The 26,784-nt window shown below is 35.0% G+C and overlaps 1 protein-coding gene across 4 annotated transcripts in view; it reads left to right on the top strand.

The window, feature by feature from the left end:
• The window catches only part of WDR72 (WD repeat domain 72), a 229,192-nt gene that overhangs the window by 112,819 nt on the left and 89,589 nt on the right, over positions 1–26,784 (top strand). For all 4 annotated transcript variants that reach the window (XM_053889052.1, XM_019442070.2, XM_019442069.2 and 1 more), the window contains exon 15: positions 25,346–26,172. In XM_053889052.1, the coding sequence (XP_053745027.1) occupies positions 25,346–26,172 (827 nt within the window). The remainder of the gene's footprint in view (positions 1–25,345; positions 26,173–26,784) is intronic.

The raw sequence follows: 26,784 nt of genomic DNA on the forward strand, positions 1-26,784 counted from the left end.
AACTGGCTGAGCTACCCAGGTGCCCCAGAAATAAAAGCTTTAAAGAATTCAATAATATTCTTATGACTGGGGCTTTGGTCATTTTTTTTTTTTTTGTTTACTACAGTTAGAAGGATTTTTTTAAAGATTTTATTATTTTTAAGTAAGCTCTGCACTCAATGTGGGGCTCAAACTTACAACCCCAAGATGAAGAGTTGCATGCTCTACTGACTAAGCCAGCCAGGCTCCCCATACAATTAGAAGTTTTTAAGAGTTGGCACTAATAAATTGAACATGAAAGTTAAAAAGCAAAAACAAAAACAAAAACATTTCTTTTTTTTAGTAATTTAAAAGTTGACTTATAGAGTTATAATTGTGATTTACAGAAAAATAATGACATTTCAAGAATCATACAGAAATATAGATTTTTAAAAAATAAACATATTCGTTGCCAGTTTCCTTTAAGATAGTATTACCACGCATCCAGTTTCACTGAGACATTCTAGTACATGCTTATTTTTCCAATGTAATTAATAGTGTACCTTTTCACTCTCAAAAGTGGCTTGGTATAAACTATAAATTATATGGTCGCTTGTAAAGGAGACTAGGCTTCTGTTTAAGTGAAGAAAATTTTCTACATCTGCTACTTTAGGTTAAACTAAAAATTTTCAAATATTCAAATAACCATAATGATATGCTAACATGAACAGACTGATGAAATATAAAGCTGTTGCTTAATCATTTTTCTTCCACCTCCAGATATGTAAAAATACTAGACTCTCCTTCCAGCAAGTGAATGATGTAAAGAGAGAAAAATTATGTCTAAGGCAAATTAAAATCTGCATTTTTACTTCATGCAGCACTTATGTCATAGTTTTTTCTGTGTACGGTATAATTATTTTGATGCATCATTAATTTAAAATAGAAAACATGTAGTAATACCATTGCACAGTAATGAAAAGTACACCCTGCATTTTAAATAGGCTATTATGATACTAATTAAAATATAACCAAGTAACCCTTATAGAATTCTGCTCTTCCTCAGATGAAAAAACAAAATCTACAATTAAAAAAGAAGCAAGCAATTTTATCCATTAGCCAGAGTCAGAGTGTGCACTTTAAACCTGGAGATTTTGTAGGATACACTAACAGTATTTTACACTCATAAACCAGTTTGAAGCCTGAAACACAATTTCATTTATCTTTATATTCTAAGCTTTATAGTGTCGCAGAAAGTGTCCATCTGTTCAGCTGAGATTGCTTCAAATAGTGAGTGGTCAGAAAGACTTAGATGATAAAGGTCAAAAGAGCCTCTTGACCCTGTGATACTTGCCAAAGCAATTGGAGCATCGGGACTGATATACCGTTAGATACAGTTCGCTAAAGCAGGCTCCACTTTAATTGGTAATGATAGCAAGAATACACAGTAAAGTCATTGCTGAAAGAAAACAAAAAGTATCCAATATAGTAATTTATTACCAGTCAGTGTGTTTCCCCCACCAGGTTGTTTTACCCCTGCAGTGGTGAGAGAAAGCAAAAAGGTACTCTAACACTTAGCTGAAAATGGATGCCCTGCTGATACCCGGGATGTGTGGTGGCCCCATGATTGCCCATGCCATTAGCTTGGTAATGTTGGCTCTATTGTAAACTCAGCTCCCCATGTTCTTCCTGTGCATCAGCTGCAGATTGAAGGCTTTCTCCTTTGTCTTCTATTTGTGCTGCCAATCACTCTGCTCTCCACGACCCTTTGGAGGGAGACAGTTTTTACTACCAACTATCTCCAGCAACCAAGGGCTCAAAGGATCTAAAAATGAATGGCTGGCACTTTCATTTACACCTTGTTGTTTGATTTATGCATTGTTGGGATGCTTGTTCTTTCCTATTGTTCCACCAATGGTTCTGCATACTTTTGTAAGATCTATGCATTTTGTAACTGGTATATCCCTACCTGCTTATGGTTTTCTGTAAAATGAAGTCATTTGTTATAACTGTTGAAATGTGTTTGGTGCAATATGAGCAAAGCCCCGTGTAGATCTTTTTCATTTAGTCAATCAATAAAAAAATCCTTTTAAAAATAGTTACTGGTTTCTGTCAATGAAGATAAAATTCCCATGGAGAAATATAAATGAGCTCTTTTGAACATCTAGATTTTTTTCCTTAAAAATATCTTAAGATAAACTATATATAGCATCGAGAAAAGATAGATTAAAGGAGAAAAATTTCTAATTGCAGGCACAAACATAATAAAATAAATCTTATCTCACATTTCCAGTTGTATATGGGAGATGCAGTTTGTATTTTAGTTTGTTTTTTGTGTCTGCTTTAAAGTGTCTACTTCACCCTTATTGAATGAATAAAAATCAGTAAGCATATGGATACTCTTACCTTCCTCGAATACTTTATTTTACTTCAAGGATCACTTAATTTTAAGACTGAGAGATACCCCATTTTCCTCAGGTTATGATAGAAAATTTCTTCCAGGAATAATTATACAGAAAGCAATATTAACTTAACATTTAAAGTTAAACACAACACTTAAACTTGATTATGTTTTTATAACTGAAGGTCCAAGTAAGTGCATTAGAAGTTTGTTACCGTGTATATTTTTAATGGATAAAGTAGTCTTTCCCACATTTATTTTCCATGTATAAAATTCAACAGCATGTTATTATAATTCTCCATGAAACTTTCTTTTCAATTAAAGTTTAGACATTTTAGGTTAGATCATGGAAATTACTAAATTTTTGAAGTGTTCTTTTCTTTCTTTCTACACGCAAACATACACATTTCAGCTTTTAATTTAAGCAAACGCTATTGAAGATTATTCTGAATTAAAACTAGACACATGAGCAGTTAGAAAGCTCCAGATCAGATTCAGGCTGTCCTCCACCAGCTGCTTTTATTTTGACCAGGTTCTCAGCACTGTATTCGACTGCCCCAAAGGCAATTTAGTGGGAAGCATGCCCTAAGCCAGCTCCTACCTATTTTAGAAACCAAAATGCTTTGTGCTTCAAAAGAACTAGGAGCTTCAGCTTTGAAGGCTAGAATGGAGCTTTACCACCTTTTCAAGGCCAGAGGAAGGCATTTAAGGGAAAAAATAATTCTAATATCCTGTTTCTGCACTTTGAAGGATTATTTGACTTGCTGAATTAAAGTCTTCTACTCAATAAGCACTAAGTTATTATTACATTAAGTAATTAATTTGCTGCTGGTATGGAGACCAGGCACTCATCATGCTCCATGTCTTACGTATTCATAAACCAAAAAATGTCCTAAGTCAATATCGAGGTTAGCTCTGAATTCAGTTTTTTACACCAAGTATTTCTAAAGTGAAAATGTGTGAAAGCTTTTGATCCTGGATAAATGATAATTTATCATTACACTTATTGAACAATTCCTTTATTTTTCTTTCTAACTTGTATTTTCCACCTTCGAATCAAATTAAGGACAAGGCAGCAGGCACAGGGAGGAGCCCATTCATCAGGAATGTGTGTCTTATTAGGAAAATAACTAGTATGTTAGGAAAGAGGATAAACCAATGTGGGACTCTCCATCAGCTAATGGAAATGTGTATATTAAGGGAGGTAGCAGAGTTCCCAGAATAAGTTGAATCCCAACGGTAAACAGCCTCAGAGACAAGAACATAGGTAAAATAGCATTTAAGTTGTACTTTCCATGAAATTTTTATGTGGTAATGTGTATTAAATCAGTTAAAGTAGATGGCATGTCTTGATATATTTGAGAGGGGGAGAACAAATAAAACCATTTTCTTTTCCTGGATATCATGTCAGTAATATATACGGTAATTTGACTTTTTCAGGTATGGTTTGTGTTGTAATTTAAAACTTTCCAAAAAACAATGTAGCAGTATTGGTTTTCATGTATCACTAATGGATCAAGGCTGAATTTTAGGAAATGAGTGCTTGACAGTCCAGGGAGGACCCTGACATTTATGGATAGTGAAGAAACCTCTCTCACTCTTCAAACCACAGCCCTTGTGTTAGCTTCCATATTATGATGCTGCTGTTTTGTTCCTTTCTAGATCATAAAACAAAAACATGTGTGTATGTCTGTGTGTATAAATTGCTCTTTCACATAGATATGAAATTATATTAGAGACTATTCTACAAGTTGCTTTATTATGTCAAAAATATTTGGCACACATTCTCCTATATTAGTATGTACATACAGACCTGGTTAGATTTTTACTGACCCCCCGATAAATCCTATTTTAGTTTTTTCTCTCAGAAACTATTTGATGAGGAAAACTACTGAGGGTTATAAATTAATGTGCACTCTTTACTAGTTTATGTTGTTAAAACAGACCCAGTGTTTTTTCAATTATCTGTTATTATTGCATAAATTACATTTAAAAGACAGGGATTAGTGTGGGGTGGTTACTCAGGGGCGCCTGGGTGGCTCAGTTGGCTAAGAGTCGAACTTTTGATTTCGGCTCAGGTCATGATCTCATAGTTGTGAGATCAAGCCCTTGGTCAGGCTCTGGGCTAGGGTGGAGCATGCTTAAGATTCTCTCCCTCTCCCAGTGTCCCTCCCCCATTCATGCGTGCATATGCTCTCTCTCTCTCTTTCTCTTTCTCTGTCTCAAAAAAAAAAAGCAATAATAATACCAATTTAATTTATAATAATATGCCATCCCTACTATTATTAATGTGTTTCTTTTTTTCTGACAATATTAGCAAATATCACAGGTAAAGAAAAAGAAAAAATAGGAATGGAAAGAATGAAACAAATCCTCTTCATTCAAATATAATAGTGGATAATCTATATAAAACATGAATAGAACAGGAATGCCTGGGTGGCTCAGTCGCCTAAGCATCTGACTTGATTTTGTCGTGATCTCACTGTTCGTGAGTTTGAGCCGCGCCTCAGGCTCTGAGCTGGCAGGGTGGAGCCTGCTTGGGATTGATTCTTTGTCTCCCTCTCCCCTACTTTCTCTCTCTCTCTCAAAAATAAATAAATAGGGGCACCTGGGTGGCTCAGTCGGTTGAGCGTCCGACTTCGGCTCAGGTCATGATCTCACACTCCGGGAGTTCGAGCCTGGTGTCCAGCTCTGTGCAGACAGCTGGGAGCCTGGAGCCTGTTTCCAATTCTGTGTCTCCCTCTCTCTCTGCCCTTCCCTTGCTCATGCTCTGTCTCTCTCACTCTCAAAAATGAATAAATGTTAAAAAAAATAAAATATAAATAAATAAATAAACTTTTAAAATATAAAAATGAATAGAACTGAAAATCTAATGAAACAAGAAATAAAGTTAAGCATGATAGTGCTGAAACAAAATTTATGTGCTAATACAAAAAGCAAAAGTTAGAAAATAACAATGAATATAAAAATTCCATTGATATAGCAATAAAAATAAAAAGTAATAGGGATAAATTTCATAAGAAATATGTAAGAACCATATGAACACATGTTTTAAAAATCACCCAAAGACAAAAAAATGTCTTGATTCAATAACACTGTGGAATACCAGAGGGAAACCTCAGTATTTTAAAGATTTCCATAGTCACAAATCTGTAAATTTAATAACAATAACTTTCAAAATCTCCTTGGTGAATTTTTAGGACCTTAATGATTTGATTATAGAATTCTTCTGGAAGAATAAATGTATAAAATGAGGTAAAAAAAATTAGCAAAAGAGGAATGATGGGCATGGGGTTTCCTTCTCAGATATTAAGTACATCTATCTATCATCTATCCATCTATCTACCTATCATCTGCAGTAGAGTTCAGAAGTAACTCAAGAACAGGCAAAAGATAAATGGGAAAGAAAAAAAAAAGTCTAGGAATAAGCATGTATATAAATCATAAGCTGACCTTTGGGAAAAGTGCCACTTAAAAGTGTAAAGTTAATAAGTAGCTTTTGTACAATTGAGTGTAATTCTTGGATAAAATATAGAATGATATCCCTACTGTCTACCTTTCACAAAAATAAACTTCAGATGAATAAAAGTTTTAATATAGGAAGATAGATTACCAGGAGAAAATAGGTAATGATATTTTTAGTAATTGCATTGTGAAGGTCCTAAGAGTAGCAAAATTCGCAAAAGATACATGAAATAAAAGTTGTAGTTTTTACTATTTACATTTTTTTAATTGTGGAAATTCTCAAAATCTATAAATTTAAAGCCTAATGAGACTTGAAAATATTTAAATATATTTGAGGATTAGTATCTTTACATACAAAAGGGCTCTTACAAATTGATAAGGAAAAGATAAATGTAAATTAGGAAACAGGCCAAATATTAACACTTAAACTATAGAAAAATACCAATAGTCGTTAAGTTTTTCTCACTGGAAAACATCAATACAAATTTCCTATCATATTAGTAAATATTAAAAGAAGTGCTAAAGTCTTTAATGGTAAGACAAAATAACTTAGATACATTCACTTTTGGTTAAAGTATGTTTTGAAACAATCTTGCTGGAGCATAGTCTAAGAATTTAACCGACAATTTAAATAGTTTTCCATCTGAAATTTCATTTCAAAGACTTTTAAAAAGACCTAGAAAAGCGTTCTATGACTTTAAGCGCAAACATGTTCAGAGAAGTGAAAGAAAACCGTGGTTTTCATTTGTAATCTATAGAGAAATGGCTTACTTAAGGAACACATTTGTCCTTTTCCAAATTACCCCAAATTCTGCATCATTAAAATTTTTGAAGAGTTATAGTCCAAAGTCAGGGCAATGACATCCAAGTTTACCAGGAGCCAGGAGTGGAGGCACACTAACAGAAGCTCTGGGTAGACAGGAACCCACTGACGAAGGCAATCTGTTATGGGGCAGGTTGACTCTTGACTGACCCTGTAATTAGGTGCTTAAATGGGCTAGTGTTGTGAGGCACTTATTTTTCACTTAGGCGACAGTTTCTTAAGTGAATTTCTCTGGTCACACAAAGGTTAGAGATGGGTTTATGGAAACATGCATCACTAACACCCAAGGGCTGAATCCCAAGTTACCCTAAACAAAAGCATCCTTAATGTATTTTTTTATGTGCTGGATTTTGCTTTTTTTCAAAAAGACCTGGAATAAAACTTTCAAGTATTATTTTTCAGTATTGAATATTTACTAGAAGGAGAATGCCAAAGAGTCAGTACATTTACCCTCCACAGTTATATGACTCAGCTTGTCTGACTCTTTTAGGTACAGTGAAGTATTCTGTAAAATACCTCAGGTTTTATGATGCTTAACAGAACCAATTCCTGCTGGTGGAATGCACTGAGGCTGAGGCATGGTCAGCTTTTTTAGAGATTGGAATGGATGAAAATAGTGATGTGTGTGTGTGTGTGTGTGTGTGTGTGTGTGTGTGTGATGATAAAGGCGAATGTTGTAAAAGAAATAACAGCATCATGAAACACCGAAGGAAAGCAAGATTACAATTAAAAAAGGAGATTAGAAAAGGGGAAGTCTCTTAGGGAGGTGAGTTTTCTTTGGGAGTAGATTTTCTGTAGATGACTACTGGGGCATTTTCAGCATAAGGACACACACAGGCAGAGAAATCAGAAAAGACTGAAAGGCCAAGACAAATGATTAATAGCAGCAGAATCAGGCAGCAGTGGCACGTGCCCATCACAATTAGAAGAGGAGGCTGGAAGGGATCTGAGTGAGGTCAATCAGACTTCAATATGCATGCTTCAGGGACCGGGTCTGTCCTGCTCACCATTGAGTTTTCATATGGCCCAGCGCCTGGCACACAGTACATGCTTAGTGAAGAGTTGATGGGTAGATGAATAAATGAATGAGGGGACACAGTGTGAGAGACATTGAAGAAAGAGAGGATTTAAGAGAAGAGAAGGAAAAGATGGTATTCTGATGTAAAGCCTGGTTCAGCAGAAGAACGTTGCCACCAGCGTGTTCAGGAGATGAAGCCAACTTTCTTTCTTGAAGAGTCTGGTGTTGCAGGAACTATGGTTTAATACATGTTTTAGATAACAAATAATACCTCCATGATATTTTAAAGTTAGAAACAGTTTCTGACTTTTCAGTATGCTTCCCTGAAACTTGGTGAAATGTGTATGCCAAAGAATGTGATTAGGAGGAAGTATACAACCTTGATTACAAATCTAGAAGGGTATTTCATTTGTTAAAATACTACTAAGGGCACCTGGGTAGTTCAGTCGGTTAAGTGTCCAACTTTGGCTCAGGTCATGATCTCACAGTTTGTAAGTTCAAGCCCCAAGTCAGGCTTTGCACTGACAGTGTGGAGCCTGCTTGGGATTCTCTCTCTCTCCCCCTCTCTCTGCCCCTCCTCTCCACACACTCTCTCTCCCTCTCTCTCTCTCTCTCCTTCTCTCTCAAAAGTAAATAAATAAAAAAATACCACTAACCAAATGTCTTTTTTTTTTTTTTTTACTTCCAGGACCATGTTTAAATAAACCTTTGCCATGTTGCTGTGGAGTAGAAATCTGTCATTGTTCTTTCTGGTGTGATTTTTCTATCCCAGGGTAATCCTCTGTTGTCTGTTTGAAAGGAAATCAAAGCTCTGCTAGATTGAAAACAAACCTGAGCATCTCTGACTTTGCTAAAGCACCAAGAATATTCGGCAGGGACAGACCTGCCTTTAGAGGGCACCCACTGAAGTGGCACTTGGCTTTTTCCCTCATCCCTGAAAAAAAGACTCTGTCTCATGTTCCAGTGAGAGACTGCACACACCTATCCTGTGATCTTTTTCTGGCTCTTTGTTGGTGAAGTCCTGACAGTAAAATTGAATTTTTGTTCACTTCTTGTCTGAGAGTGAAAGAGAAACCAACTGCTTTCATTGGTCAGTTAGTACTATTTCATGCATTCATTTTCCTGGTTGTGTAAGAGACATAATTTTTTTCATTCCATGAATATTCTTGAATGCTATTTGCAAAATATTGATTTGCAAAGTAGGAAAAGGAGGAAGAGGAAAGAAGAAAGAGAAGGAAAAGAAGAATCTGACATGAATCCTGCTCTCAAATAGCTCACACCAGAAAATACAGTTTCTGGGGTTCAAGGAGCTTCACTTTGGGGGAAAATTAAGCTTCCACACATGAACACTTTCTGTGACTACTGTCTGAGGATAAAAGCGTGGTACAGAGGGGCACGTGGTGGCTCAGTTGGTTAAGTGTCTGACTTTGGCTCAGGTCATGATCTCACAGTTTGTGAGTTCGAGCCCCGTGTCAGGTTCTGTGCTGACAGCTCAGAGCCTGAAGCCTGCTTCAAATTCTGTGTCTCCCTCCCTCTCTGCCCCTCCCCCTCTCATGCTCTGTCTCTCTCTGTCTCAAAAATAAATAAACACCAAAAAAAATTTTTTTTAAAGTGTGGTACAGAGAGTGATGGCTCAAGAGTTGAGGGAGGAGAGAGAGAATATGGGGCTGCAGTGAGCAAGGATGCAACACTGAGGGAGGTAGCATTTGGTGTAGAGCTCAAGAAGAGGACAAGGGTCACCACTGAAGAACAAGCAGAGGGGCGCCTGGGTGGCTCAGGAGCTTAAGCATCCAACTCTCGATTTTGGCTCAGGTCATGATCTCACAGTTACTGAGTTTGAGCCCCACGTTGGGCTCTGCACTAGCAGCTCAGAGTCTGCTTGAGATTCTCTCTGTCTCTGCCCCGCCCCTTCTCTTTCTCACGTGTAGAAATAAGTCAAAGGTGCAGGAGGATCAGTCAGAGAAATGGGACCAACTGAAGGAGGAGGGGTAGCAAAGTTTCACAAGAGAGCAAGAAAAGGGCTTGACTGGAAATCTGGGTGTACCAACCCAGTGAGTTTGGACTTAATTCTACAGGCATTTGGGAGCTTTTGAGACTCTGAAACTAATATGCTCCAAGCATTTTCCTTTTCTTTATTTTTTATTATTTATTTATGTTTACCCTGAATTACTGCAGCAGTGCTATGCAGGCTGGGTTTGAGGCAGGCTACAAGTAAAGATGTTCTGGGAAAAGGCCACGTAAAATGATGAATGTCCATAGACTCATATTGGAAAAGATGTGGAAGGAAAGAAATGTTGTGCAGAGAACACGTTTTCATTAGTATAAAGAAGATCTCAGATGGACATGTAAAAACACTTTTATTTCTCCTCAATTATAAGATAATTTGTCCAGTATAAAACTAATAAGGATGCAGCAATAAAAAAGAGTACAGTATTTATATGTACTACAACAGGAATGAATCTCACAGCATTATGCTAATGTGAAAGAAGCCAGATGCAAAAGTCCACATATCGAATTATTCCATTCACATAACATGTCCAGAAAAGGAAAAGTCCTTTCTGGAGGCAGAAAGTGTATCAACGGCTGCCTGGGAGAAGGGATAGGAATGGGTTGTGGCAGCAAATAGTCCCAAGGGATCTTTTTGGGGTAATGGAGATGTTTTAGAACTGGATTGTGGTAATGGTGGCACAGCTCTGTAAATTTACTAAAGATTATTGAACACTTACAATGATGAATTTTATGGTATGCATATAGCACTTCAATAAAGGTGTTAAGAAAGACAAAAGGGATTGTTAAAACATGAGTTTGGAGTTAAAGTGGCATGGCGCTGCATGTGAGGCTTTAATTTTTATACAAATTAAGTAATAATAAAGCATAACTTAAAGCCAGGCCACAGCGATGGATGCATTGAAACAATAAAAAAGAAGGGTGCATTGAAACAATAAAAAAGAAATAAGCAAGCAGCCTGAACATGAGGATGGATTATATTCCCAAAGTTTATAAATTGGTTGCTTGGAGCTTTGACTGCATTTTTTCTACAAAAAAAAAAGGCAACAATGGCATCAAGGGTGTTCAATTTCTAGGCCAGCTCATTAAACTTCCTTCCTGTCTGTGTGGACGTAGGGCTATAGAGGGTTAGGTAAAACTTGCCCCAAGTTACCATTAATTTAACATTTTCTTAAGTGAAGGGATCTACCTGAGTTTGCTCCATAAGCTGATATCTGAGTTGAAAAATAGTCTTATAGGTATAGTTGTGTTTCACAAACTGTTGGCATATTTATTATTCATAACTGTTTCCTAATCTGCCTTTACAGCATTTTTAATATAGTTATATTTTCTTAATATTTCTAATAAATTCTTTTTCATTTATTCATTTTATTTTTGCTTTTTTTCTTTCATATCTTCTTGTTCATTTTTGTATTAATTCTTTAATTTTTTTTGTTCATTTTTGTCAGTTTATTCTATGGCATTGATTTCACCTAGAGTAGATATATGTCGCAGCTTTTATTTTTTAGCTGTCTTTCTGATTATTAGTTTTCCTACACTTTGGTATTTTGGTTTACAAGCTAATATCTAGAGGAGATTTTTTTTTCTTTTGTGTTTTGATGTTTTTTATTTTTCTCTCTCTCCCTCTGTGCTCAGCTGATTTTACTGTTGCTTTTGTCTACTTCCTCAAGGTCCTGAGTTCAGAATGAGGCCTGAATGGTACTGATATTGGGTGTATGTCTGTCTAATCACTGAACTAGCTTTTGGGTTGATTCAGATACAAGTGATATCACAATTTTTCTAGGTCATCCACCCCTGCCCCCAGACCTGACATTATCCTTAGGAGTCAAATTCTAAAGCCCAATCACCTGCTTGTAGATCTGATCTTAGCAGACCTACGACTTTAGCTCCATTCAGCATTTTGTGTTTCTGTTCTGTGTTTGGTCCTCAGAGATGTTTACTTTCTTTTTGAGCTTGGCTAACCCTTCTTGTGTGCCTTTTAAAAAAATATTTCATCTATTATTGGTATACCTTTGGAAGAAATAGTTTGCTTCAAATTCTATACACACACACACACACACACACACACACACACACTGGAATACCGCTAGAAAATGAAAAAGAATGAAATCTGGCCATTTGCGACAACATGGATGGAACTGGAGGGTATTACGCTAAGTGAAATAAGTCAGTCAGAAAGAGACAGATATCATATGTTTTCACTCATATGTGGAATTTGAGAAACTTAACAGAAAAACATGGGGGAAGGGAAGGAAAAATAAGTTACAAACAGGGAGACAAACCATAAGAGACTCTTAAATACAGAGAACAAACTGAGGGTTGATGGGGTGGGGGGTTGGGAGGGTGGGGAAAATGGGTGATGGGCATTGAGGAGGGCACTTGCTGGGATGAACATTGGGTGTTGTATGTAAGTGATGAATCATGGGAATCTACTTCCAAAGCCAAGACTACACTCTATATACTGTATGTTAGCTAATGACAATAAATTATTTAAAAAAAAGTCAACTTATATTTTTAAAACCTCTACATTTTTTCATAAAGCAAAAGCAAAAAAACTATCTGAAATTTTAGTAGCAAAGATGTAGGCAGGTAGCATAATTTCTTTTTTTATAGAGGTACCATGTCCTCTGCTTTTTGTGGCATAAGTTTTGAAGATAACTTCTTATATGTTAGATTATATATTCATCTACACTATAAAATTATTTCTCAGAAAATTTTCTACTTCAGGAAATTACGTTACCTTTTCAGTAAAACTTTTATCATCTTTTATTGAAAAACTTTTATTGTCATAAATCTTTTGATGTGGATACTTTCCCTTGAGGATAGACACATTTTGTAAAATTCCTAATATTTTTTTCTTGCATAAGCTACACCTGTAATACATCAACTGTGACTTCCAATTTTTGTTTATTTGATGAATAGAAATAATTTAGAAATTTTCAGAGCAACTAGCAGAATACTTGTATATATTTTTATGAGTATGTTCAAATCTATTAAAGTGGCTTCATCCATATCTCATTAGCCAGTAGTTTTTAGAGTAACCCCTCACCATAGAGTCTTTCAGATTACCACACTTTATTTTTTTAGGTACTATATTTTACATGCAGAGTGCTTCAATGTTTACATAACTTATTAAAATATGCAATTAAAGTTATAAGGACACCTGGGAAAAGAGGGTTGAGAACAAGAAGAGGTGAAATTACTGAAAAGGAAATATTCTAGTTCCTGTGATTAGCACACAGAAAGTAGAAAGTTATCTATCAGTAGTCAGAGGAATTGGAAATGACAAGTTCATCTGATGAGTTAACTATTAAAACTATTAAAAATGAATTTTATTTTTAACTTTAAAAATGAAATTAAATTGTTAAAGTAATGTAATTTATTTTATATTAACTAAGTTTAGATTATGATTACAATTATACACTAATTCTTTTTTTTTAATTAATTTATTTTTGAGAGAGAGAGAGAGTGTGGGAGGAGAGGTGGAGGGCAAGAGAGAGGGAGAGAGAGAATCCCAAGCAGATTCCTTACTGCCCAGCACAGAGCCTGAAGCAGGGCTCAATCTCATAAACCTGTGAGATCATGACCTACGCGGAAACCAAGAGTTGGATGCTTAACCGAATGAGCCACTGAGGTGCCCCACACACTAATTCTTTAAATGACTATAGAACAAATTGTGTGATTTGTCTTGTGTAATTTTTTTTCTAATTTAATTGTATGGCACACGATATGTCACCCTTCATTTTTGAATCTCATAATATATAGAGTTATTTTATAAAAAGTATTGAAAAGATAAGTTTCCCACAGGCCTCTCTTATATACTTTATATTAAAAGATTTGTCATTTGAAGCATCTGAATTAATTTTCTCTTCTTCACTTGTTAACTGGTCTCCTCTGCTGGATCCTTGTCAGTGGCATTGGGTGTGGCACAGATAGTTCTGGCCTCCCTGTCTGCATGCAGTGTAATCATTCATTTTTGTTTTTATTTCTATTATTTTTAATTTTTTTAATGTTTATTTATCTTTGAGAGAGAGAGAGAGAGAGCGCATGGGGAGGGTAGGGGCAGAGATAGAGGGAGACACAATCTGAAGCAGGCTCCAGGCTCCAAGCTGTCAGCACAGATCCCAATGTGGGGCTCCAACCCAGGAATGGTGAGATCATGACCTGAGCTGAAGTCAGACGGCTTAACCGACTGAGGCAACCGGATCATTTACTTTGATTTTTAACCGCATTTGCCATCTACTCTGTGATTGGATTGCATCATTTGATAATCAGTGACAGCCTGACTAATGGGTGGAGGTGGGACTTTATGTTAGAAGGGGGGCCGTGTTTGGGTCCTGGTTTTATAAGTGATCAGTTCATTAGGGAATGTTTTTATGTAATGATGGCTTTTTCATTTTTATACATTTCAATGAATATGGTGTTTCATACAATGAATGCTTAGCTAATGAGACTCCTTTGTACATCTTAGAAATCATAAATAAGAAACATTATTCTATTCTTGGGGAAATTTCAGTCATATAATATCATCAGAAGAATAGTCAGGGGGAAAAAAAAGTACTTAGAAACCCTGACTTGGCTATTTAGCAAAAGGCTAACTGAGCAACTCACTTTACTTCTCTATTCCTCATTTTCCCTTTGTTTAAGATCAGATAATTTCTAAATTCTTCCGGCTCTAACACAGCCAGATTCCAAGAATATTTTTGCAGCTATCATCTATATGTTTTTTCACATAGTATTTAAATATTTAAATTAATTACTATTGCACAAAGTCACAAAAGTGAGAAGATGAAGGTGGTTCTAAGCATCAGTTTTACCAAACTTATTTTGTGGTTGTGGTAGGTTGGGCAGGTCAGATTCTTTCACAACAAACTCAGTGGGGGATCCAATATGTTTTCAGAGAGAAGTTTTATCAGAACATGTTGTCAGACAGTGCATTTCCACCTTCAAAGGCAGGGTGTAAAACCAGTCTTGTTTAACCATTTTGTCTTTCTGAATCAGATAGAAAAAGATGAGGCACAAGCTGAACACAGCAGGACACAGGAAAAAAAATAAATAAATGAGTAGACTTTTTAAAATAAAGATGTTAGACTTATACCTTAACATTTATTACATTTTTTCCCCTAAAATTTTGGGTCTTTTTGCTTCTCCTTTTTATGTGTATATTAGGTTGTTGAGAGTTTGAATTTTGTGTTGTTGACCTTAGTTTTACTTGTCATTTATTTGGGTTCTTGCGGGTAGTGGAAGAATAATTTGTGTTCCGCTGGCCATCTGGGATTCTACTTGCAGACTTTCTGACTCAGTAGTTTTTCCCAAAGTCTGTGTACTCAAACAAAGAGCTGGGCTCTGTGTGCCTTTTCCTACTCCCCACCTGCTGTTTAGAGCATTCACATGTAGATATATCAATACCATTTTACTCCCCAGGCTCACAAAGTTCAGAGGTTGGAATGGACCATTGTCCCTTAGTGCTACCCTCTCACTGTCCTGATTGTTAACAACACCTGTCCTGCTTCAACCTGGAACTTCAAACAGTGGAACAAAAAGCGATGGGATGTTTGGGAAAATACTAGCACCTTCTCCATGTGTGCAAAGCCTGGACAACACATTTTGGGAAACTATCTGTCAGGCAATCACAGGGCATTCTATAAACAATACATGAACTTATAACTTAAAATTTATATTTAGCCCTTACATTTTTGCAGTGCCATAGATTGAATGAAATACTTTTCATATGTAGTTACTTGCTCTAGACTTTTTAATTGTAATCAGACTGATGAATGTCTCTAAAACAGTTCTGTTAAAATGATGGTTTATATAGACTTTATCATTCTAAAAGTAACATAATTATATTTATATTTTTGCACAATATTCAGTCATGATTTAGCATTCTACTTTGAATAGAATCTGCATTTGTGGAATATATAGTATATATACTACCATACAAATATGAATATAAATAAGGTTAACATTTTTTATAGCCTCTGCTAAACATTACTAAAAATTGTGCATGTCCAATCTATTAATGTGAAAACAAGAATTATTATTATTGGCATTTGTTGTCACTCCATATTACTTAGGTTCAAAATGATGCTAATATTGTTTTTAAAGTCCTTTGGTGACATGACTTTAAAAATATACTATTTTTAGTAAAAATAGTAAATATTTTTTAGTAAAAAAATATACTAAAAATATACTAAATTTTAGTATACTAAAAAATATACTAAAAAATGTACTAAATTTTAGTATACTAAAATATACTAAAATATATACTAAAAAATAGTAAAAATATACTATTTTTAGTAAAAATAGTAAACATTTTTTTAGTAAAAAAATAAAATTTTTAAGAATTCTTAAAAATTTTAATTTTTTTAATTTATTTTTTAAAGTTGTATTTATTTATTTTGAGACAGTGAGAGACAGCATGAGCAGGGGAGGGGCAGAGAGGGAGAGAGAATTCCAAGCACTGACAGTGCGAAGCCAGATGTGGGGCTCCAACTCATGGACCATGAGATCATGACCTGAGCAGAAATCAGGAGTTGGGACACTTAACCGAATGAACTGCCCAGGTGCCCCAAGGTTTAAAAATTTTTAAACAATGATGATTATAGAATTATAATTATAGAATTATAATATTCAATCATTTAAAATATAGCAACGTTTTATACTTATAATCTAAATTGACTTGTTTCCAAATGAAAACCAGCTTCGTTGTATGTTAAAAAAAAAAATTGGAATAATGTTTATGATTTGAAAATTTTCTGAAGTGCCCAGTTGCTTCTGAGGCTTAAGGTGATCATATTTAGGGACAGAAATGTAGGATCTTTGTTTACAGCAGTGCAATTGGTCTATTTTGGCTGTATGGATCACAAAATACAAGGACAAGACCAGACCAGGGAGCATGTCATATTGCTAGAATCATGGCTACGATTTTGATTGTCCTAGTAATTGAGGAGTCTAGACACTGGCCAGAGATTATAGCTTTGGGGAAGTGGAGCTACACAGGAGTGTGGCAGTCTGTCTTCCACATGCTTGATTAACCCATAATTCATAAGTAATCATAGCTACAGTTTGTTAATAGGTGACTTCCTCGCTTAAACACCCCTTCGAGGCTCATAACTGCGATTAGAATAAATCTGAGACTCAACAGAGTTTGCAAGGCTTTAATGTAATCTGGCTCCTGTCCTGTCTGGCTCATCCTCCACTCCCATATTCTGCTCTCCAGGAGTACTAAAATTGCCACAGTGCATGCTCTCTACACGTATCCTTACCCCTCCTCCAGCCATCACTCCAGGGGTCCTCTCATGTTTTTCTCTTTGCCTAGAGTACCTGGTCTTGCATTTTTCTTTAGTTCATTTCTCCTGAATCTTTCAGATTGCAGTCTGTTGTCACTTCTGCTTAGACTCCTTGTGTTATCAAGGCCGGATGTGAGGTACCTGCTCCAGACCTTCATAGTTTCCTACAATTGTCCTTACTTTGTCCTTATCCTAGCTATGTCGTTCTTGCTGGGACCTACCTCTCTCCCCTCTGAGTGTAAAAAGTGGGAGCTGCATCTTTGCAGATGCTGAGTCTTGTTCTGTATTCTGTGGACAGCTACTCATACCAGGTTCTACTCAGTAGGCACCCAGCAAGAACCTCCTGAATGTCTGCTGAATGAACAGAAACAGAAATAAACCCAAAACATGGATCTGGGAATGGTAGCCTCCAAGAACATGTGCCTCTCAGTTAGAGAAAATGATACTGAATATTTTTAAGACTCTTGATACATGTCATCATGTTTTGGAAAAAGAAGAAGGCCATCTAGATGTCATCAGAGTCCTGTTAAAATGAACACTGAACAGCATGGGATACTCTACTTTTGGTTTGTTATAAGTTTGAGAAAATTTTAGCAAATTTAAGGGTTCAAAACCAGTATACTATGTAAAATTTTATACTTGTTTCCTTTTTATTGAGACAAATGGCTGAAATACTATCCCCCGCTGTGATATTTTTGGTTTTATTGCTCATTTTATTTCTTGAAATATTAGTATTTTACTATTAATTTTTATGAGTTGTTTATATACCTAAAATATTAACCTTTGATTATTTATCTAGTAAATCTTCTTACACTTCTAAATTTAATCTGGTTAATGTATTTTGGGGGGAGTAAAGCACAATGTTAAAAACATCTAGATAGCCTTATTATTTTTCAAATATAATTTTGTTTAGTATGGTAAAATGCAGGTTTTTGTAGAAATTTGAAAAATCGATATAATCAAGGGGCACCTGGCTAGCTCAGTTGGTAGAGCATACAGCTCTTAATCTCAAGGTTGTGAGTTCAAGCCCCATATTGGGTGTAGAGATTACTTAAAAATAAAATCTTTAAAAAAATAGACAAATTAAAAGGAGATGTTAAGAAATCTCTGCAATTTTATAAAAAATGGAATTGTGCTTTTTAAATCTAGGTATTTTTCCATAGAAAATATATGTGAATTTCTTGCTATGGCATTATATACAAAAACTCTTTTTAATAGCTGCTTAGTATTTTAATGTGTGCAGATATCATAATATATTTAGCCAAATCTATACTATGGGACATTTATTTTCAGCTTATTGCTGTAGAAAGTTCTACAATGAATATTCTTTCTCATGTAATTTTGTGTATCTTTGTAATTTGACACTTAGAACAAATTATTTTTAAAACAATTTCTATATTCAGTGGTATATAATATGTTTTTTTAAAGTTTATTTATTTTGAGAGAGAGAGAAAGAGAGAGAGAGATCATGCATGCATGCACACAGAAGAGCAGGGGAGGGTCAGAGAGAGAGGGAGAGAGAGAATCCCAAGCAAGCTCCATGGTGTCAGCACATAGCTAGATACAGAGTTCGATCTCATGAACCATGAGATCACGAGCCAAAATCAAGAGTCAGATGCTTAACCAAGTGAGGGACCCAGGTGCTCCAAATGGTATATATATTTTAAAGTTGTTGATACACTGCACCAATTGCCTTTCATAAAAGAGGTACCAATTGGTACACCAATTTACATAAAAGAGGTACCAATTTACACCATAAAAGAGGTACCAATTACAACCCACTGTATAATGTAACAGAGCGCCCATTTTCTCTATTGCTTATTGAAACGAAATACAGTAGTTCCTCCCTCATCCGTGGTTTCACTTACCCATGGTTCAGAAGCAGATGATTCTTCTCCTGACATATTATCAGAAAGTCAATGGTAACCTCAAACTATGCCACAGTGCCTATGTCATTTGCCTCATTTTACTTCCTCTCTAGGCATTTTATCATCTCACATTATCACAAGAAGTAGGGTGAGTACTGTACAATAAGAGATTTTCAGAGGGACCACATTCACATAACTTTTATTGCAATATATTCTTCTAAAGTTCTATTTTATTATTAGTTATTATCATTAATCTCTTCCTGTGCCTAACTTACAAATTAAACTTTATCATAGGTATGTATGCATAGGGAAACAGTAAATACAGGTTTCAGTGCAATCTGTGATTTCAGGCATCTACTAGGAGTCTTTGGAACATATATACTATGGATAAGGAGGAGCTACTGAATTTTAATTTTTGACACTATTTACAAACCCAATTTTTATCTATCAGTGGGGCTAATAAACATTTATACTCCCTGGGTATCTGACAGTCACAGATACAGATTCTCTTTTGAAGAATGCATCTTCAACCCATGACTCAAAGGATTCTCACTGATAACATTTCACGCATGCATACACACAGTTACAAAACATAAGGAAACAGAAAAGCACCAGCAAAATCAAAAAGCAGAGTCACACAAAGATTTTAAAAATAGGAATTACAGATACACCATACAAAAATAAGTACTTTTAAAAAAAAATAAAAGCAGGGCTCCTGGGTGGCTCTGTTAAGTGTCCGACTCTTGGTTTTGGCTCAGGTCATGATCTCACAGTTGGTGGGTTTGAGCCCCACATCAGGCTCCACACAAAGTGTGGAGCCTGCTTGGTATTCTCTTCCTCTCTCTCTGCCCCTCCCCTGCTTGCTCTCTCTCTCTCTTTCTCTCTCAAAATAAATAAAGAAATAAACATTTAAAAAATAAATTAATAAAAATAAAGGTTAAAAATATGACTAAGAAATAACTGTAAAAATGTGTTTTTTTAAAGGGACCAAATAGAACTTATAGAGATTAAAATGCAAAAATCAAAATTAAAAACTCAAGGGGAAGTTAAATGTGATAGTAGAGACAGGTAAGAAGAAAATAGGCAAGATAAAAGAGAATTCTGAAGTGATGCTCAGCATGTGGCACAGAAAGACACAGAGATTAAAAAAAAAATGAAAAAAGATAGAGTGTCTGACAAACAGCCAGCTCATCAAAGTCCTGTACAGAGTTCATGGGATGGATAGAAAAAATATGCAAAAAGGTAAGTCTGAGAACTTAACAAAATTAAAGATAGGAATACTCAGATACAATGTAGTATTGGGGGAAAGCATCCCCACCTAAAAAGAATTCTAGTGATTCCATGATTCTATGCAGAATATTAAAGACAAAAAGATCTAAAAAGCAGCAGAGAAAAGACAGATGGAGTGACAGACTACCAGCTGACACCTCAACCGCATTAAAGGAAACCAAAAGACTACAGAATAATGCCTTCAAAAATGCTGTGAGAAAATAAGTCCAATTAAAATAGTATACTCAGTGAAGTGACCTTCCAAGAGAAACATTATTCCATTGAGATGATCTACAAAGTCAAAATTTGATTCTTTGAAAAGAATATCAAAATTGACAAACTTCTTTGTGGATCCTGAGAAACTTAACAGGAGACCATGGGGGAGGGGAAGGAAAAAAAAAAAAAGAGGTCAGAGAGGGAGGAAGCCAAAACATAAGAGACTCTTAAAAACTGAGAACAGAGGGTTGATGGGGGTGGGAGGGAGGGGAGGGTGGGCAATGAGCATTGAGGAGGGCACCTGTTGGGATGAGCACTGGGTGTTGTATGGAAACCAATTTGACTATAAATTTCATATTTAAAAAACAAAAAAAAATTGACAAACTTCTGGCAAGAAAAAAAAACAACAAAAGCAACAAACTAATATCAGAAATGAAAACAGACCCATAGCTACAGAAAGTTTTAAAAAAAATGATAAGCAAATAATGTAAACATCCCTCTGAACAATCATTAAACTAGCAAAAGAAATTAAGCATGGTCTAAGTAAGCGTAAGATACAATCTGGAACTTGACAAGCATCCTCAAATTTATATGAAAGAATAAAAGATCATAGGAAGAACAAGATAGGAGAACCTATCCACCCGATCTGAAGTCTTTTTGTAAAGCTATGGATACTATGGAATGTTCTGAATCCAAGGTAAATTGATTCAAGTCCCAGGCAGCAGATCAGTGAGAAAAGAAGAGATTCACAAATGATATTGGAATATTGGATATCAAGGTAAAAAGTATAAAAATAATTTCCTAGTGTAAGCACACCACAAAAATGAAAAAGTATTAAAGAATCAAAAAGTGTGTGAAACTTTAAATTTTGGGATAAGTATATGCGAATGTTTTTATTTCCTCTGAATAGGGAAAGTTTTCATTTTTCTTTGTAAAGAAGACACAGAAAGTATAATCTTTAAAGTAAATGTTTCCTAAGTTTGACAGTAGTAAAATAGGAACTCAATGTTTATCAGAGAACACTTTTAAAAAATAATGTAAAGACAAGCCACAAATAGAAGGTATGTGGATCACATAACCAGCAAAAGATAACTTCTGGAATAAATACATAACCCTAAAATCAATAAGAAAAGGATAAATAGAAGGTTTACAAAAGCCACAGGTAGGTACTTTATAGAACAATCATGAAAAGGCCAATGAACTATTGCCTTGATACTCAGTTAATGGTAATAATTAAAGAAATGAAAATTAAAACTGCAAGGGATACCAAATTATACCCCCTATATTGACAAAAATAAGATCCTGTATTAATAATGATGTGGCATATGGAAACTCATCATATAATGGTACTGAGATTCACAGATTGGTACAAATCACTTGGAAGAAGAATTTGGGATAATCTCCTAGTTAAAGAAGTTCATGTCTTATGAATTATCACTGTCACTCTAGAAATTTTTGCAAATGTGAACCAGAAGTCTTTACCAGAAGAATATTCACTGTAGCTTTTTTTTTTTCTTTTTGCAATAGTAAATCTTGCAAATAATTTAAATGGCCACTTAAAAACAATAGATACATAAAATGTATTATCATATAGCATATAGCATAATATTTTACAGCAGGAAAAATGAAAGAACTACAGCTATAATCATCGAATCTTAGAAATATAAATTTCAGCATAATAAAGCAAATTGGAAAAAATGTTAATATTTATATCAAAATTAAAAAAAAACAAAAAAAAATAGTCAGTTGGACTATTTAAGGTTAAGACATTAAATGAAACCAAAGAGGGACGCCTGGGGGGCTCAGTTGGTTAAGTGTCCAACTTCAGCTCAGGTTATGATCTCAAGGTCCGGGAGTTCAAGCCCCGCATCTAGCTCTGTGCTGACAGCTCAGAGCCTGGAGCCTGCTTCAGATTCTGTGCCTTCCTCTCTCTCCACCTCTCCCCCCTCTCAAAAATAAATAGACATTAAATGAATGAATGAATGAATAAATAAATAAATAGATAAATAAATAAATAAAACCAAAGAAATCATAAACATGAAATTCAAGATATTGGTTACCTCTGAAAGTAGTCAAGGGTATAGAATCAGGTCTGGTTCTATTTTTTAGTTGGATGGGGGCACTTTGTTAACATTCCTTTAATATTTCATAAGCATTATTTACTATGCAACGTATAAACTATAGAAAGAATAACATAGGACAAAAATGTAGCGCAATGAATTACCTCAAAGCATACACCTACATAATCACTACGTAAATTACTACGTAGATTAAGTAATAAAATATTCAGCACTGTAGAAACTATGTCCTTCCTATCCTCAAAAAGTAACTACTATCCTTATAGATTTAATATCTGTGCATACATCCTTAAACCCTAGGGTGTTTTGCCTCTATTTTTTTTGTTTGTTTATTGAGAGAGTGGGGGAGGGGCAATGGACAGGAAAAGAAAGAATCTTAAGCAAGTTCCATGCCCAGCATGGAGCCCAACTTGGGGCTCCATCTCATGACCAGTCTCCAGATCATGATCTGCGCCTAAATCAAAAGTAGGTTGCTTAAATGACTGAGCCACCCAGGTGCCCCTGCCCCTGTTTTCTTCAAACTTAACATGAATAAAGTCATACGGTTAATTATTTTGTGTCTGGCTTCTTTGGTCAACATTATGCTGGTAGAATCACACATTCTCCACGTTGTTGAATGTCTATAGTTTTATCATTTTCACTGTTGCTTATTTTTTCATTGCCTGGAACATCACAATGTCTCTATTCATTCCATTGTCGGTGGGCATTTAGGTTGCTTCTAGTCTGGGGCAATTATGAATAATGATGCTATATAGTTATGCCCATGTTTCTTCATATACAACATTGATGTTAGGTCCTAAAAGAACTAAATTAATGGCTTACATGTTATTTTGTATGTACTAAACATTACATAATAATAAATAATGTAAGAAGCCTTCTTTGCGAAATTAGTAGGTAATGAATGCTATTACTATTTTAGTTTCACATTTTGGTTACTACTGGTAGTAAATGTTTTATTTTTTTTTTCTTTTCCTACTTTAATTTGGACGTTATTTTTGTGAATTGCTATTGATGTTACTTGTTCATTTTTCAAACTGTATGGTACTATATTTTGATTTGCAAAAATAGTTTATTAATAATTATACTAAACTTTGTACTTATTAATGGAAATACATTTATTTTTTTTAATTTGCCCCATTTTCACCTTTAAATTGTTTTAATGGTTGGTTTTTTAAGCTTTCTTTTTTATGGTCATAAATTAAAGATATCAATGCAAAAAATTGCAAAAAACCCCTAAGGTATAAAAACCCTTTTAATTCTCTCTTTCCAATTAACTATTGTTAATTTTGGTGCATGCCTTTTATGACTGTATATAAAACATATATTTTATATATATAGCGTGTGTGTGACTATATATTATATATATTTATGTTGACTATATATATTAACTGTACATAATGTATACATTTATTTATATATTAAATATATGTGTATATATACATATACTTACGTATATTTATATCAATATATAAAATTATATATTCACACACACGTAGTTTTACAAAAGGAGGATTATTTTTTCTGCTTAACAGAGCACACAGCACATTTTTTCCTCAATAAATAAAGTTTTACATCATCATTTTAAAATATTTTAATGTTGAGGCACTTGGGTGGCTCAGTCAGTTAAGCATCCGACTCTTGATTTCAGGTCATGATCTCACAGTAATGAGACGGAGCCCCACTTTGGGCTCCCTGCTCAGTGCAGAGCCTACTTGATTCTCTCTCTCTCTCTCTCTCTCTCTCTCTATCTCTCTCTCTCTTCCCCTCTCCCCATTTGTTTTTTTTTTCTCTCTCTCTAAAATAAAAATTTTTAAACATTTAAAATATTTTAATGGTAATCCATTACATACATACGTTAATCGTTCATTCAACACATACTGACTGAGTTCCTTAGTAACTGTATAGCAGCATCATTTTATAGGCCTTGGGGGCAAAACAATGCACAGAATTCCTGCAAGGGTGGAGTCTGAATGCTACTGGGGAAAATATACAGTAAACAAATAATATTTTATGTTATACAAGGTAACCAGAGGTACTAGGAAGAAAAAAAAGCAAGAAAGAGGATGGAGACTAATGGGTGTGAGGGGAGAGGGCACTCAAGGAAGGCCTCTTAATGAACAGAAACATAACTGAAGTATGAGAGCCCACCATGCCAATATTTTGGGCAAAATCATTTTAGGCAGAGAAATAATAAATGCAAGTTTGTTAGGCAAAGCTTACAAAAAAATAGTTATATGATATTGGTTAACATTTAGGTTACTTCCAAATATTTAAAATTTTAAACAAATTTGGTGAGAAAATTCTTGTCAAGACTTCCTAAATTCTTGCAGATGTTCTATTCTTCTCCTTAATTTTCAAACCCACTTTTTCCCTGTTGTATATTCATGGCTATGCTGATATGAAAACATGAAATCATATATTAGAGGACATAAACTGATGCCGTCTTGCTCCATAGGCCTAATTCACATTTTTTAAGAGGAAAAATAAAAGTCTTAGGAAGAAAAAATAACTTTTTATGAAATATTAGAATATAGAATGTTTAATTTAGAGGGGAATGTTTAGAGCTAAGACAAAAAAAATTGAAATGACTTGCCTTTAGTTGTACTGCTACTTAATACTTTCTTTTTATGCCATTTTAATATCATAGACACTTTAATAAAATCACTTAAAAATAAGAACTTTGAGGGGCGCCTGGGTGGCTTGGTCGGTTAAGCGTCCGACTTCGGCTCAGGTCATTATCTCACGGTCCGTGAGTTCGAGCCCCGCGTCGGGCTCTGTGCTGACAGCTCAGAGCCTGGAGCCTGTTTCAGATTCTGTGTCTCCCTCTCTCTCTGACCCTCCCCCGCTCATGCTCTGTCTCTCTCTGTCTCAAAAATAAATAAACGTTAAAAAAATTAAAAAAAAAAAATAAGAACTTTGACACACATATATTTTTTTAAATCTCCTTTAGGTTGCTGATGTCAAGCCTTTCTCAGGACCTTTTAATGTCTTGCCTGTGAAGACAAGATGGAGTGACATTGGCTTTCATATCCTTCTATTTGACCTGGAAAACCTTGTTGAACTTTTGCTGCCAACTCCAGTCTGTGACGTTGACCCTTCCAATTCATTCTATGGTAGTGAGATCCTGAGAAGAGCCAAAAGCACAGTTGAGAAGAAAACACTGACTCTGAAAAGAAATAAAACTGCCTCTGGTTCTCTCTCAGCAGAGGCACAAGCCAAGCCTGTCAGTGAGAACCCAGCCCAGGGAGAGAATACTGCCAAATCCTTAGGAGATAATGAAGGTATTAAAAGGCAGAAGAAAATAAAGAACTCCAAAAAGATGCACCCCAAGCCATCAAGAAAAGTGGATGCCAACATCACGATAGACACAGCTAAATTGTTCCTCTCTTGCTTTTTGCCGTGGGGAGTAGATAAAGAATTTGATAATCTGTGCATTAAGCATCTAGATATTTTAAAGCTTCAGGGTTCTGTTTCTTTAGGACTTGCCTCAAATGAAGATCACTTCTCATTGATGCTGCCAGGTTGGGATTTATGCAATGCCGAAATGAAGAAAGACTATTCAAAAGTAAATTTATTTTCCAAAAAAGTTTTGGACTTGTCAAATAAATACATGTCCACTCTTCCAAACCAAGTTGGGATGCCAAGAGGACTGGAAAATAATTGTGATTCTTCGCAAGAGTCAAACACCCTAAACACTATAGTTTATTTATTGAACAGACTATTTGCAGTTAATAAGTTAGTTAACACACCTTTAGAGTTGGCATGTGGAATTGACAGGTAAGACATGCATAAAGATTCTGACTATTGTTATTTGGGACATTAAAAATTATCATTATTTGCTGTATTCATCTCTCTAACCTCCCGCCCTCCTTTCCATCCTCCTTTCTTTTAGTCTCCTAAGTGAAGACTAAATATGCAGCAACTCCTTTAGCTTAAAACACATTTAAGAAAAATCTTCCTATTAATTCATTGAGATTAGAGGATAATCTGGGCAATAAATCTATATATTTTAAAATTTATTCATTCAACAAATATATATTGCTTTCATAATATGTGCCAGGAAAATCATAGTGTTGGATGATGAATGAAATAATAGATAGGTAGATAGAAAGATGGATGATAGATAGATTGATTCATACACACGTTGAAATCCATTTTACTTGCTGTGAATTAAATATGAACAAAGAACATTTAAGTAAATGCCAATAATAATGTATTTCATATATCATCAGAAAAAGTTTTAAAATTTCATACCTGAAATCCCACCATTTAATTTATACTTTGGTGTATTAAACTAGAGGAAGCTATCAGTAATTCATTTACAAAAAGTACAGTTTAGTAAAAATAGCTATTGTTTTTTGCATGTTTAATATCTATTAGTCACCATGT

Source organism: Panthera pardus, unplaced genomic scaffold, assembly GCF_024362965.1.
Source record: "Panthera pardus isolate Hobbes unplaced genomic scaffold, ASM2436296v1 HiC_scaffold_24, whole genome shotgun sequence".
NCBI lineage: Eukaryota > Metazoa > Chordata > Mammalia > Carnivora > Felidae > Panthera > Panthera pardus.